The sequence below is a fragment of the Globicephala melas genome, chromosome 8 (assembly GCF_963455315.2).
Source record: "Globicephala melas chromosome 8, mGloMel1.2, whole genome shotgun sequence".
In the NCBI taxonomy this organism is placed as follows: domain Eukaryota; kingdom Metazoa; phylum Chordata; class Mammalia; order Artiodactyla; family Delphinidae; genus Globicephala; species Globicephala melas.
In genome coordinates, this window is record NC_083321.1 from 34,068,267 (window position 1) to 34,083,972 (window position 15,706).

Sequence of the window (15,706 nt, forward strand, 5' to 3'; positions counted from 1 at the left end):
TATTTTTAAAGTGTTCCACTCATCCCTTATCATCTCAAATTCAGAGCACTGACCTACTTATTTACCTGGAAGACCACAGGCCCTACCATCCTCAGTTACATGTCAGTAGCCAAAAAAGCTATTGTTTTACTCCCAAACACAAAGTCTAGCCAGTCAAAGGTCAGAGGAGAAGAAAACAAAACTTAAAAAACTAAGACTCTGATATAGATTAACAATTACATTTACCATTTTATCTTCAATTTCCAACTCAAGACCTGTTTTTCTGAGATTTTGTTCAAACTCTTTTCTTCTTTCCTATGGAAAAACAAATTAGTAGTATTATGTAAAACCCTTTTATTTGTCCAGTGATAAACAGACTTGTTACACAATGACTGCCTCCAGATGGTCCCTTGGTTGTATAAAAAAGTACTCTATGTATTACCCCCATCTGAGTGCCATGGCCTGCTTTTCACCAATATTATAAATCACAGTATAACTATAAAAACCCAATATATCTAGGAATAATCTCCAGGAAATATGCAGGACCTCTATCTGAAAAAAATGCAGAAAACTTTACTAATTAACATAAAAAATTTGATAAACAGAGAGACATATTATACTCCTAGTTGGGAAGATTCAGTACTACAAAGATATCAGTATTCTTCAAATAAACGACATATTTAATGCAATTTTAAGCCAAAATATCATCATGACTTTTTAATCATGAAGAATAATTTCACTTAGAAAAAGTAAAATTAAATTTAATTCAATTAAATGCAAATAATCATTACTCTGGGCTTTAAAACAATGATTGTCAAAGAATCTTTTGGCTTTATGATTTAAGTGTGAAAAAATTGTAACAGTGATTCAAGTATGATTTAAATCTCACGTAAGTGTGAAAAAGTGTAAATGTGACTTACGTGTGAAAAACTGTAAATGTGACTTAAATGTAAAAAATTATGATTTAAGTGTGAAAAATGTAACTGAAATTTTAAAAGGTTTCACTAGGATGTTACAGGACACATCTTCAAATGGATATGTCCACCTTGAGAGATCTTCAAACTTTACAAGGAATAAAATATAATTTTAATGGGTTCTTTTTCTCCATTTACAAAGTTTACTACATGTGAGAATATGTCTATGAATAATTCTCCTCTCTCTGATACCCTTTCACAATTGCCCTTCTCCTAGGTTACCAAAGAAAAGGCAGGCTGTGAACATCCAGGAAGGCAAAAACAAAACAAAACAACAAGGGGCAGAGAGGGACATTCAAAATATTGTTATCAGTATTAAAAAAAAGTGAATCTTCTCACTGTAGTAACAAATGCTTTTGCAAGTCATGTGGACACCAATTCTCTGAGTTCAGTAAAACTGAAGGCCGAGCTAAGAGGATTATTAGGTGACAGACCATTAAACATTACTTTTATGATAAATCACTTTGTAATTTGGGGCTATAACTCAGGAGCTCAAAAAAGATTCAAACTGCTAAAACAGTACCTTTTCTATTCCAACCTACTTACTTAACTGAACAAGCTTAATTTATACAAACATATATAAAAATAGAATATACTTGAAGCTGAACCATCTCATTCTAGGAATAATTCTCATTCATCTACAAATAAGGAAAATACTGTTTTCTGGGGTTTTTTTTAACATCTTTATTGGACTATAATTGCTTTACAATGGTGTGTTAGTTTCTGCTTTATAACAAAGTGAATCAGCTATACATATATATCTATCCCCATATCTCCTTCCTCTTGCGTCTCCCTCCCACCCTCCCTATCCCACCCCTCTAGGTGGTCACAAAGCACCGAGCTGATCTCCCTGTGCTATGTGTCTGCTTCCCACTAGATGGCGGAGGAGTAAGATGTGGAAAATATTGTTTAAAGCCCCTGTGTTCATTTCATTATTTGACGCATTTAGAATGACTTTACTTTTGATGTTTGATAACTACTTGTCAAATATTGTAGCATATTCATGATGTTTTATCAATTATACACTTGTACAGTTGTAAAAAACAAAAAACACCTCAAAACAAAAGAAGTAGTTTAAGGCTTAGACTGTTCTGGTGAAAGGAAATAAAAACATTTCAAGGTATATACACATTTGTTGTAGCAAACTTAAGACTGAACAAACTATAAAAGACTCCCAAAGATAAAACACTTAAATTAGGAAAAAATTATGTGGACAGAGTGGAAGGAAAATTTTAGGTGGAGAAAAATAAATGATGTAAAATTCAAAGTGTTAAAAAAGAGTTTCTTCATATAACTCATTTTTTAAAATAAATGATGGTGAGTGTCAAATTTCCATGGTATTTACCTTCTAGAGATATATGCTAAAAACTGGACCATTTACAAAACATTACAGATTATATTCTTTGCAACTACTGAAATGTATGATAAATAATTGTAGTTGGGGAAGACTTGTAGATGAATCAGGCTTTCAGGGGAAGTCCAGGAGTTCATTTTAGACCTGCTGAGTCTGAGATTCTGTAAGACTTCCAAGTAGAGATGCAGAATAGTCACAGGGGAAAGAAGTACAAACTGGAAAGGTAAACGTTGGAATTAGCACAAACATGGTTTTAAATTTTAAAACTGTGAGACAGGAAGCATCATCAAAGAAATCAATGTAGGCTGAGAAAAGAAGAGGATTAAGGACTGAACCTGAGGCACTACAATAACAAGAAATCAGGGAGAAGAAAAGATTGAGAAGGAGCGTCTAGTGAAATAAGAAGAAAACTAAGAGAATGTGGAGACCTGGAAGCTGAGTGAAGAACATAAACTGTAGAGAAGGGAATGGTAATCAGTGGCAAATGCTGCTAACAGGTCAAGCAAGATGAGGGTTGAGACTTGATCGCTGCATTCATTTATCTGAAGATGAGCAGAGTGGGTGACGTTAAGGCCTGATAGGAATCGGTTTAAGAGAAAACTGGGCAAAAAGGAAATTGAGAAGTCGACATTAGCTGGCAGGGAAATTGAGATTAAGAGGAGGTCTTTGTGCTTGCTTTTTAATTTGTTTTTAATACGGAAGAATTAGCAGCACATTTATTTGTTGAAAGAAATGATCCGGTAAAGAACAAAACAAAATGCAATTTTAAGAGAGAGGAAAGAATCGTAAAAGCAATATCCCTAAGTAGGTATACAGAAAAGAGGTAATATAACAGGCTTGAAACTGCTATCCTTAGAAAGGCCTGCCTGCAAGGTTGGTTCCGGTGTCTGGGAACTTGGTTTTTGTGAGGGTTCCCACCATTCCCAGAACTACTAAGAGTGGCTCACTTTACCTCAACTGTTTGTACAAACTATGTAGTTCTTGCTGAACATCTGCTTTCTTCCGGGACTACGGAATGTTGGTATGACATAGGCAGAAGGTTACAAGGACCAGCCCCCAATAATATCGTACAGCACTGAGTCTTTAATGAGCTTCCTTAGTAAACAGTACCTCCAATGTGGTGTCATACATTGTTACTGGAGGAATTAACTGCATCCTGTGTGACTCCACTGGGAGAGAACTCTTATAAGCTTGCTCCTAGTTTTCTCTGGACTTTGCCCCATGCATCTTTTCCTTTTGCTGATTTTGCTTTTATTATTTCATTGCAACAAAACATAGCCATTGAGTATGGCTACATGCTGTGTCCTGTGAGTCCTTTTAGTGAGTCAGCAAACCTGGGGGTAGTCTTGTTGACTCCTAAACGGTAGGCAAGAAGAAAGGGATCCAGAACACAAGCAAATGTGTTGGCTTTAGATAGAAGGATAAATAGTATATCTATGGTAAAAGGAAGAAAGGTAGATTATACAGGTGGAAGATGCTGGTAGATGGACAAATGTGGTAATGAAAATTAAGAATTTCTCTTCTACTTGCTTCAGTTTTCTCAGTGAATTAGAAAAGTGGTCAGCTAAGCTTGAAAATGGGGAGGATACATAGAAGGTGTGAGAGAGAAAAAGTTATAAAACAGTCACCCAGGAGAGTGGGAAACTGAATAAATTAAGGAAGTATGACTGCCAGATAGCATTGAGGACTGAGTTGAGGTCTATCGGCACAAATATGAGATAAAACCAGTAAGTGAATGGTATGTCTGTCTTTCTGCATGGTTCTAGCATTAGCAGGTGGAAAGTTGGGTTTAACTAAAATTGTTTTCCAAAGTTAAGTACAACTGAGAGATGGGCAAGGGATTTGATGGCACATGCAGTAGAGTATAATGTGATACGAGATTTAAACTGAATAAGCATAAAGAAGAGCATAAAGATAAGGAGCAGCAGTAAAAAGGAGTTAAGATAATTGCATCTTATCTGGTCCTGGTGCAGCTGAAGGAAGAAGAGTATTGGTCAGACATATTCGAGGGATTGGTCAGACAGTTGGATACTTTGAATGAGATTATAAAGAGTTGTAGTTATTAGTAATGACAAGTTCTAGGGGAGTGAATGGCTGAGTTAGAGGCTAAGATACTTGCAAAAGGGAGTTCAAGGAACAGAGAGGCTAGGATGCCAAAATAATCATCTAGATAACCATTGAGATAATCAATACTTAAAAAGGGAGTATTTGTGGAGAGAGTGATGGTGATCCAGGAGCTAAAATTGTTGAGAAATAGAACAGAAGGCCAGGGACAGATTAAAGACAGCAACAATGCAGGGTAGCGATAACTCCGATGAGATTTAAAACTCAGGAGCTTCAAGGCTGAGCGAGGGAGGATAGACTGTAATCAACAATACGATAAAAGGAGAGCAGGCATTCATCCATTTCCAGAAAAAGCGTAAGGGAAAAACCACCACCGCTTGAGAGGACTGCTGTGGAAGGCACCAAACCCACACGAGGAGCTAGGCTTGAAGGGGACATTCAGAGAAGAGCTGAATATGGTGATAATGAATGAATTTTAGAGGCCTGGTGGAAGAGTTTCCAGGCAAAGGGTGGAAGAAATGGACAGAAATGGCTATGTACAGGGCCTTATGGGGATAATAGCTACAGTTTTTTACTTTATGTGACATTTATTTCCTATTGTAAGTATGTTAGCAAATGTGTGTTTATATGCTTACCCATATGAATTAATATATTAATTCATTATTTCAAATATCTAACATTTATTAAGCATCCATTATGCTCTAACTGCTGTTCTAAGCATTTGAGTATACCGTAATGAACAAGACAAAGTCCTTGGTTTTGTGAACTTAATTTATGGTGTTAGAGACAGTAAACAAGTAAAAAAAATGAATAAATAATGTAAGTTCAGAAAGTGATAAGGTCAGAAAGAACATAATATCAAGGCTACTCAGATAAAATGGATTAATGAAAGTCAAAATGAAATTAAACACAAAAGATAAATATTATATTCAGATATACACCTCAAATTCTGGAGGTCACATTTAATATCAAAGGTGAGCTATATAAAAAATATATCAGTCACTTGGGAGAAGAAAAAGAAGTCACTGTCCAAAATATCCAAAAAATAAAATTGACTTTACACATCCATTCTTAGGCTGCGTATTTTGTAGTCTTTTCACTCAGTTTCCAGTAACACTCTGGGGCTGCTAACTTTTACAACATAATTCAGAGGAAACATCCCTGTCAAAGTATAGAACGTGCTTCTTCTTATTATTCCCATCTCTCTTACATAAGTACTTACTGCCTTCAGTTCAGCTTCTTTCTTTAAGTCATCAACATAGGAAAGCACAAAATCAATTTGCCTAATCCCATCTCTGAAGAAGATAGAATCTTTGCTTTGTTCATCTTTTTTAAACTGCAGGAGACATGAATGACACAACTTTAAATTATAGTTTTACTTTCACATGGCAAAAACATGAAAGGGATTAGCTAAAATTTGGTCAGCATATAATTTTTTTCAGTCCTGAAATGACAGATGAAGACAACCAGAGTTTTCATCAACAGAAGATCATGCTTATTTTAGAAAGTGAAATGCCATAAAGTTACATATTAAACAACAAAGACTCAAGATGAAGCTAAGCATATTTACTACATGCACACACAATAAAAATGCTACAATTATACCAAAACACAAAATGAATACATGTATACATTGATCCCAAAATGCATATTCAGAGAGACTTATTATCTTCATTAAACAACGTACCAATTAGTCCAACAAATAATTCATGGTCACACACTACTTTGGGGGTATAATTAATTATAGACCAATTAATGAATCTCACTGCAAGAACATAAACTTATGATTAATGTTTATATGTATGTTTTCATAAAGTTGCTACTTTCTAATTCAACTTTTGAAGGGCTAAAATGAAATCAACATGCAGTTAAAAATTAGAAAGCAAGTTAGCGTGCCAGCTGGCTTCACTACAAGTAAACTCTCATGCAAATCTCCTTTCAACATCAACTTCCTAAGTGAGCTAAATGCAATCCGCTGTTTAAATTTGTGTTATCAATTCTCTCAGTATAATGTCAAACTTACAAATTCAGCTTTCATATGTGTAGTTCATTAATTCCTCCCCTTTCAAAACTGCAAAAACACTAGAGAGCTTCAGAAAGAAGAGATTTCATGTTTGACTGATTTGGTCTTCTTTATAGTTTATATATAATATGTAATAGTTAATATTTGGAATAGGCGACATATAACACCTAGAATGATGTAAATAGATGATGCAGTGCATGTCAGTGATCTCTCTAACCCTGTGATGCAAATTTATAACATAGGCAACTTTCCAACTGCTTTAGCTAACCTGTGATTGGGGAACTGGGTTTTTAATTTTCATAACTGGTATTTATATTAGTTTATGAGTTTCTTTTATGGTACTCTATGCTGTTTTTCATTCAAGTCAGGCCAGGCAGATCACCCATAAAAAGGATTGGTTGTAGATCACTCAAGTAAGAATAAGACAAAAATCTCATGTTTGATCTGTGGTCTGTGAACAGAATAACTGTATTTTATCTATATGAATGCATAACTGATGTGTCTCAGAAAGAACTAGCTCCCAGTGCGCAGGAGGAAATGAGTGGAAAAAAGAATGAAGAAACACAAAATATTCAGGGAGTCTAGAGATTACATATCAAAATACAGTAATTCAAATGTTATGTCTGAGTTCTCTACAGCCCAGTCAAAGGATACATAATCATCTCTCTTTTCCTAAAAGAAAGTAAAACAAAAAGAAAACCCTGAAAAAATTCAAACGGTTATCATGTTATATCTTGATTATAAATCATTAAAAAAAGGTGAACAAAACAAAAAAATTATTTGAGCTCTTGTAAATCATCACAGTATTAGCATATCTTATGAAATTCACCAAAATTTGTGGAGCCAACTGAGGAAGGAAAAAAGATACTAATTAGATTAAATATAATCAAAGCAAAAAATTAGAGGGAAAAAACAATAATCTTTTTGCTCTAAATCTGGGACGGTCATATTCTGTATGATAGAGGTTTTTTTTTAAACACCATATATTTATAAGCTGTCATATTGTTTGAACAAGCTAAATTTAGGTCCACAGAGAGTTCTGGTGATAGAAGATGTGCACATAGAAATCAACAAAAATCACACTCAAGAGTTCTTGTCTATTAAGGAATAAACAAAGTAACTAGAATAGTGAATCTAATTATTTCCTGAATGTTCAGTCAAAATGGGTGTATGTAATTCCCTTCTCCTGAAAGGTAGCCAAGGTAGCCTTTGGCTACGTAGAAAAACCCAAATATCTATTATTATGTCATATCCTAACTATAAACTGTAAAAAAATTTTTAAATACAGAGAAATCACTGGTAGCCTTGTAAATCACCATGAGGTACATATCTTAGGACTGTTAACAAAAACTGCTTGAAGCCAACTGGGGCAGAAAAACCTGATAATTCTGTTACATATAATTGAACACTATTAAAACACATCACTTTTGTTTTGCTCAGGACATGACATTAAGATCATTTTTTGCAGTGTGTATGAGGTTTGTATTTAGATTTGTATTTGTGTTTGATTTGTTCTTGGAAATGCCTGTTTATAGTGAGGCAAATATCTGGGTGGCTATTGAATGAGGTCGTTTTTCTGAGGTTTATAAACCTGGATTCTTGCTGGGGATTCGTAAACTTCTGAAACTATGTAAACTGCATGTGTGTATATGTGTATGTGCGTGTGTGTGTATTTATGTGTGTATGTAATTACATTTTTTTAGGAAAAGTTTCCAAAGCTTGAATCAGTCCCAAAAAAGATTAAGAATCACCATTCTAAAACCCCAGTTGCCTGGGGAATAGGAATCAGTGACAAAGTCCCCCAAATCAATAGTATTCATTGCAACAAAAATGGCTTGGGCTAGCACTGCAGCACTAGCAATGCATCCAAAGCATAAGCAGCATCATTCAGCACTGGTTACCATAAGACGCCGCCTCAGGAACAAATTGTATCGCTTTGCAGACTGTGAAGCAATCAACAGAGAGTTAGCAAATCCTGCCCAGGATTAAAGAAAAGATCCCCTGCAAAAACAGACACGCAAACAAACAAGACCCTCAGTATGATCACTCATGTGAATATGCATGTGTATGTGTAATAATTAAATTGGAGGGTGGGAGAAGACAGAAGAAAAGAACAAGAAAAAAAAGGAAGAAAACAATAAAAAATAAATGAAAGAAAAAAAAAGGAGACTTCAAAGTAAATTTCCCTAAATCCCTTTACAATAACTCTAAATAATACACATTTGTGGACCTGGATTAAGAAGAAAACAAAAAAGAAAGAGAAAAAAGAATAATGAAGGAAAACATGAGAATGGAAATGTAAAGTAAAATAGGTATAATAGGTATTCTGTTAAGTATGCCTATACACATCCGACAAAGAAAGCAAAATTACTACAGTTATTCTGGGACCATGTATGGTATGAAAAGTTTACCCAATAGTGTAAAATACTTCATTACTGAAAAAACACTGAAATTACCATTATCACGTACATGTGTGTGTAATTACTTCTTTTTTTTAGGAAGAGGTTCCAAAGCTTTAATCAGATCCAAAAAAGATTAAGAATCTTTCATTACCATTAAAATATTTCACTACCAAAATACTGAAGAAAAAAAGGAAACGTCATTTGATTATTTAAATGCTGAGTTGTCTTCAGTCTTCAATTACCATGACCATTATTTTTAAAATACCAAAGCAATTAATTAAAAACATCTGGGATAATCAATATTTGAAAGAAAACCTATGGCACAAAAAAGGCAAGTATTGTAATTTATAGTATAATGAAATGATAAATTATCTAATAAAATTATCAATAAAGAGCTTCAGTTCTTGTCATGCAAAGTTTTGTTTAAACTGTTGTTTTCCTGGAATAGGCTAAAGAGACCTAAGCAACTGGTGACTAAGGCGGGAAACTCCCTGCTCTGTAAACTGATGAGCCTACTATGTATAGACGAGTTAATATTGCTGTTATTTAAAAACAACAGGGCTTTTCTGGTGGCGCAGTGGTTGAGAGTCCACCTGCCGATGCAGGGGATGCGGGTTCGTGCCCCGGTCTGGGAAGATCCCACGTGCCGCGGAGCGGCTGGGCCCGTGAGCCATGGCTGCTGAGCCTGCGCGTCCGGAGCCTGTGCTCCGCAACGGGAGAGGCCACAGCAGTGAGAGGCCCGTGTACCACAAAAAAAAAAAAAAAAAAAGACATATGATGGGACAGAATAGAGAGTTTAGAAATAAACTCACACATACACAGTCAGTTTCCACAAAGGTTCTAAAGTAATTTATGAGGAAAAGACAGTCATTTCAATAGGTAGTGCTAAATATGCATATTTAAAAAGTAAATAAATTTAATTCTCACCATAAGTCATCTACAAAAGTTAACTCAAAATGAATCCTAGACCAAAAGTAAAAGTTAAAACTATAAAACTGAAGAAAATCTGAGAAAATCTCCCCTACTTTGGTGCAGATAAATATTTCTTAGAGCACAAGAAACATGGATCATAAAAGAAAAAGTATGAGAAATTGAACTTCAAAACTTTGTATTTTTAAAAACAGTGTTAAATAAAAGAAAAGGAAAGTCACAGATTGGGAGAAAATGTTTGCAATAAATACAACTGACAAAGGTTTTGCATTCAGAATACATAAAAGCTTCTTACAAGTCAATAGAAAGATAATCCAATTTCTAAAAATACAGAAAAGATTAGAACATATAGTTAACAGAAGAAGATGTATGAATGGCCAATAAGCCCATGAAAAGATGTGTAACATTATCATTCATCAGGAAAATGAGAACTGAAACCATGAGATAACCTCCATTCAATCACTAAAGTTAAAAAGTTGACAATATCAAGTGCTGGTGAGGATGTAGAGCAACTAGAATTCTCATGCATTACTGGTAGGAATGAAAAATATACAACCACGTTTTAAAATAGTTTAGCAGTTTCATATAAAGTTACACACACATTTTTCATATGATCCAGAAATTTTACACTTAGGAAATTAATGAAAAGAAATGAAAATATATGTCTATACGAACACTTCTTACACAAATGTTCCTAACAGCTTTATTTATAATGGTCCCCAAACTGAAAACAATTCAAATATCCATCAACAGGTGAATGGATAAACAAATTTTGGTATATCCATACAATGGAATACTACTTAGCAATAAAACAAAATAAAAGAAACCAAAAAACTACAGATATATTCAACAAGATTCAATTTATCAGTATCATTTGAAATTTTGGATGAGTCTCTGAACAAAAAAAGCCAGTAGCCAGACACAAAATAGTATATATTATTACATATATCATATAGTATGATTCCATTAACATACTACTTTAGAAAAAAATTAAAAAAACAAATCAGCGGTTGCCTAGGGCAGAGGTGAAACAGAAAAAGGAAGCTTTTTTGAGGTAATGGAAATCTATATCTTGATTGTTGTGATTTGTTAAAATTTGTCAAACTGTACACTTAAAATGGGTACATTTCATTGTATGTAATGTATAAACAATAAAGATGATAATTTTTAACTTGAACAACTAGAAGAATAGATTGTATGTAGCTAAGATATGAAAGACTTCAAGAGAGCAGTTTTTTGTCTAGGAAAAAATTACATTTTAGACATGTAAATCTTGAGATGTCTTTAGATATTTAAATGCATATGATGGGGAAATGGCTTGGATATTTAAGTCTGAAGGTCTTAATATTTATGTCTGATGTCTATACTAGAAACTTAAATTTAAGTGTTACAACATATCATTGGTATTTAATGCCATGAGACTGAATAAGATCTCTAGGAGACAAATGTCTGAGTCCTAGAGCAATCATATCTAAATACATACGTAGATCAATTATAAATACTAATTTATATTCATACTTATTGTTTCTGGTTCATTTATACATTCTGGTTGGTTTGTGCCTATGTCAAGCATATCATTAAATATTTGGAATATCATCCCTGAGGTGAACAAGATCTACACCCCTTCAAAACCTGTTAACAGCATGTTGATTGTTACTAAGGCATGCCTCTAGTGTGCCTTTTCAATTCCCATTCCTCCTTCTTTAAACACTAAGTACTTTTCAAATTACTCCTCCCAACACAAATGGCACTCACTCTGAGACAGGTTCTTTTAGGTATAATTTTCTCCATTTTTCTGTGTTTCATTTAATGGTTTTAGCATCCTTCTAGCAATTTAGCTAGCCATTTAGGTACTCAATCAAATCCACTGTTGACTACTTTATTTAAAATAAAAGGTTAAATTATGTGAATTCCTCTGTATTTATAGAATCATTAGTAGTGAAGTTCTATCATAATAATGGTAGGATTAAATTTTTTCCAAAAGGAAAATATATCCAATGATATCCTGCTGGATATCTTTGGCTTGTCTCAGCAGAACCCTTCTCTATCCATCTCTACCCTGCTTTTTTTCTTGGGAGGGCGACTGGTTATACTGATAGATATCAAAGAGCTCCTTTGACTTCAGGCTTCCCACAAATGATTGGAAGGAGGGAAAAGAGTGTAAATGTCTTCCTTTCTGAGGCTGGATCCAGGAAGGCTGTATCCTTCCACTGAAGGTCATTAAGCTTCTCAAGAATGTCTCAAGTACATGACTCTCTCCTGGGATCTAATAATTGTTCCCTCCCAATTCCCTTCAGTTCTATGGATGATAATAGAGTCACGGTTACTAAATCTATACACACTGGGCTTTTCTGGCACCCCATATTTGTAAAAGTTTTTTTTTTAAGCCCTCCTCAAATTATCCTATTTTGAGTATGCCTAATAGGACCCTGATTGATACAGATTTTTCTTTTGTGGTATTTCTATAACATTAAAAGAAAATTTCCCTGGAAAAATGGTTGATTCTGGGACTGACACAGGAAAAGTACAAGGACGAGATGAGCTTAGAGCATCTTGTAATGCCAGAAAGTAAGAAAAGCTAAAAACAAAGCAAAATCAATAGGGTTATATCAAAGGGATACAGGGATCAATCAAAAAGCTCTTAGTAATCAAAGCAAGGCCAATTTGAGCAACAAAGTAAATGAAGTAGTACTGAGTCTATAATACAAAATATAAAATAAATATCTCTGAGCCCAAACTGATATAAATAAATAGACAATGTATAAATAAACTGATGAATAAATAAATGAGACCTATTTCTCATACAGAAGAATTCCAAATAATTCATTTACCCTTAAGGAAGTGGAGCATAATCCCCCAATTCTTGAGTGGGCTGCACACAGTGACTTTCTTCTACAGTATAAAAAGGGAGACTAGAAAGAAAAACTTCACAGCAGAGCAAGCTGACGAATATGACTTCAAGCCAGGCAATCAAGGTTAACATCAAGAATGGTAAGTCACGTGGGTAGGCAATGTACCCTTCATATAATGTGATGAAAAAAGCATTTTACTCCTATTGTCTTCCTCTCCAAAATGCACTACCCCAGTCTAATTATGAGAAAAACATCAGGAAAGCCATAATTGAGGGACATTCTACAAAATACTTGATAAGTACGCCTCAAAACTGTGAAGGTCATTGAAAACGAGAGAAGTCTGAGACACTGTCACAGCCAAAAGGAGCCTGAAGAGACAGGACAACTAAATGCAATGTGGTGTCCTGGATGGGATCCTGGAACAGAAAAAGAACACCAGGGAAAAACTAAGGGAATGTGAACAAAGTATGGACTTTAGTTAATAATGATGTACCAATATTGGTTCATTATTTGCAACAAATATATCATATTAATGCAAGATGTAAATAGGGAAAAATGTACATGACGTATAAGGAACTTTATGTACTATGTTCATAGTAAATCTGTAAATCTAAAACTATACCAAAATACAAAGTCGATTAAAAAAGGGAAACCTACTGTTTAATTTTAATAACTTACTGTTTGACCAAAGACAATGTCATCATAAAGAATGAAATACCATAAACCACTTTAAAATCATTTGGAATTTAAAACTTCAATTGTTAGTATATGACTTAATTGGGGAAATTATTTGTAACATATCACGGGCAAGGGGATAATAATAAATATGTGACCAGCTCCAAAAATATCAAGAAAAAGAAAACCTAACAGCTTGACAGGAAAATAGACAAAGAAATATACACAGAATGATCCAGCAAAATAAATTAAAATGACCATCAATGTAGAAAAAGATAAAATGTCTCACTCATATTGAGAGAAATGAAAGTTTAAACTATCCTAGGACACAGAGCTAACTGAAAAAGCTCTCAACTGAAAAAGGTCCACTATCTACCTCTCTAACAGACAGGCAAACATCTAAACTTATTAATACATTGTTAATGAAGCTATGGAGAAATAGGACTCTCATATATTTCTTATAAATGCAAAACGGAGGGGAATTTGGCAATATATGGTAAAATTACATATATAGCGTGAGAGTATAGCGTGAACTCCAGGATGTGTTTTTAAGTGAAAACCAAAAGAACAGTTCAGTATATACAATATGCTGCCTTCAAAGAAGCAGGAAGAATATAAATATACATATGTATGTAGACACACACACACACACACACACACACACACACACAGAAAAGTAAAGGATACATTGGAAAGATAAACTAAATAAAAATGGTTACTACAGAAGGTTTAAGAGGAAAAACAAGGAAGAAATTTTCCTCTGAAATGCTTTGTTTCATAGTTTCAAACTGAGATAGATTTACCTTCAAGCTAATAAAGTCTAAGCGTCAGGGCCCCTTACTTGCACCAGTCCCTTCAAGGATTTAGGAAGGATTCTAGCAATGTGTTCTCACAGTCAAACATTTTTGTAAAAATTTTAAAGTAAATTATTGTCCCATTATTCTTCTTGAAAAGTGACACCAAGGGCTTCCCTGGTGGCGCAGTGGTTGAGAGTCCGCCTGCCGATGCGGGGGACACGGGTTCGTGCCCTGGTCAGGGAAGATCCCACATGCCGCGGAGCAGCTGGGCCCGTGAGCCATGGCCGCTGGGCCTGCGCGTCCGGAGCCTGTGCTCCGCAACGGGAGAGACCGCAGCAGTGAGAGGCCAGCGTACAGCAAAAAAAAAAAAAAAAAAGAAAAAGAAAAGTGACACCAAAATGGCATAAGCTTTAGGCTCCACTAAACTTTATTTAATTTACAGTTTTCAACTTTGGAATCGTGAATGTTTTACATGGTCAAAAAATAAACATAAATTAAAAAGAAAAATAAAAACAATAAAATTTCAAGTATTATAATCTGATCAATCCTACAACCTTCATTCTGGAACATAAAGATCAGTACTCTAGTGAAAAGGGAAACATCTGTACCAAAACTGTCAGTATAAGAGTATAACTCTATTTCCCCATCTTCCCAAACAGCATCTTTTATTTACTACGCAACTAACAAAAAATTTTGAATCCCTTTATTAACCTCTTAATTGATATTCAAATTTGATTTTTAAACAAACTGTACTTCTTCATGATTATTCTTAGGCATGTACTTACAGGTAAGAAGAAAGATGTATGGAGAGAGAATACTAAATTAGGCCTCAGAAACCTGAGTTCTAGTCTAGTCCAGGATCTGCCCCCCTAAACAAATGGATAATTTTTGTCAAGCCATTAAACTTCTCAGATCCTTCATTTTCTCATCTGTAAAACTGAGAAAGTAAAATGCTAGCAAAGTGCTGTGCTTTATGTGTCATTCTCATTAATGTGTCTGACGACATTTTTTTCCCATAAGAAACTGATTTTTTTCCAAAGTAATAAGTTCTCTAATATCATGTATAAGAACCTGAAAAACAACTGTGAACTCAGAAATAGTCATGATTGCTGACTACAAAAAAAACACCCCGTCATGTCCACGCAAGAAAGTACAGTACAGATGGCTGCTTACCCTTGGTTCTTCACTGATGAGAAAACTGGACTCTCTGCTGTTCAGGTCCTGCTAATAGCGTCATGGAGAAGATAGAATGCTGTTAATAATAATAATGCAAGTGGGGAGTATATAACTTTTAACAATAAAAACTCTAGGTTCTCTGTGCAGAAGTACTAAACCTACAACTCAGGGGAGCTCTGAAGCACCTGAAATTGGATGCAAAACTGCGTGTATATATGTGTATACATGTGCATGTGTGGGTGTATAATGTGTGTGTATGTTTATGCGGGGAGAGAGAGAGAGAGAGAGGGAGCTTGAGAAAGAATGAGAAATTTGTAGGTAGCTTTAACAAATCATAAAAAAAATTCTGAGATACAAGAAATGATTAAGAAGTACTACATTGCAGAGAAATAACAAGGAGCTCCAATCTTTTAATGATGCTGAATCCTGACCGGCACCAAAAGGAAGGACATAATTAATTGGCTATTTTAGGCCTTTCAC

The 15,706-nt window shown here is 34.6% G+C and overlaps 1 protein-coding gene across 13 annotated transcripts in view; it reads right to left on the bottom strand.

The window, feature by feature from the left end:
* Positions 1 to 15,706, bottom strand: part of ANO5 (anoctamin 5) — a 97,975-nt gene that overhangs the window by 62,008 nt on the left and 20,261 nt on the right. For 2 of the 13 annotated variants that reach the window (XM_060303417.1, XM_060303414.1), the window contains exons 3-6: positions 15,224 to 15,271; positions 8,296 to 8,337; positions 5,594 to 5,707; positions 226 to 294 (exon numbers count right to left, since the gene is read on the bottom strand). In XM_060303417.1, the coding sequence (XP_060159400.1) occupies positions 226 to 294; positions 5,594 to 5,707; positions 8,296 to 8,337; positions 15,224 to 15,271 (273 nt within the window). Of the gene's footprint in view, positions 1 to 225; positions 295 to 5,593; positions 5,708 to 8,295; positions 8,338 to 15,223; positions 15,275 to 15,706 lie in introns of all 13 variants that reach the window. The other 11 variants (XM_060303416.1, XM_060303413.1, XM_030864867.3 and 8 more) reach the window with 7 other exon arrangements.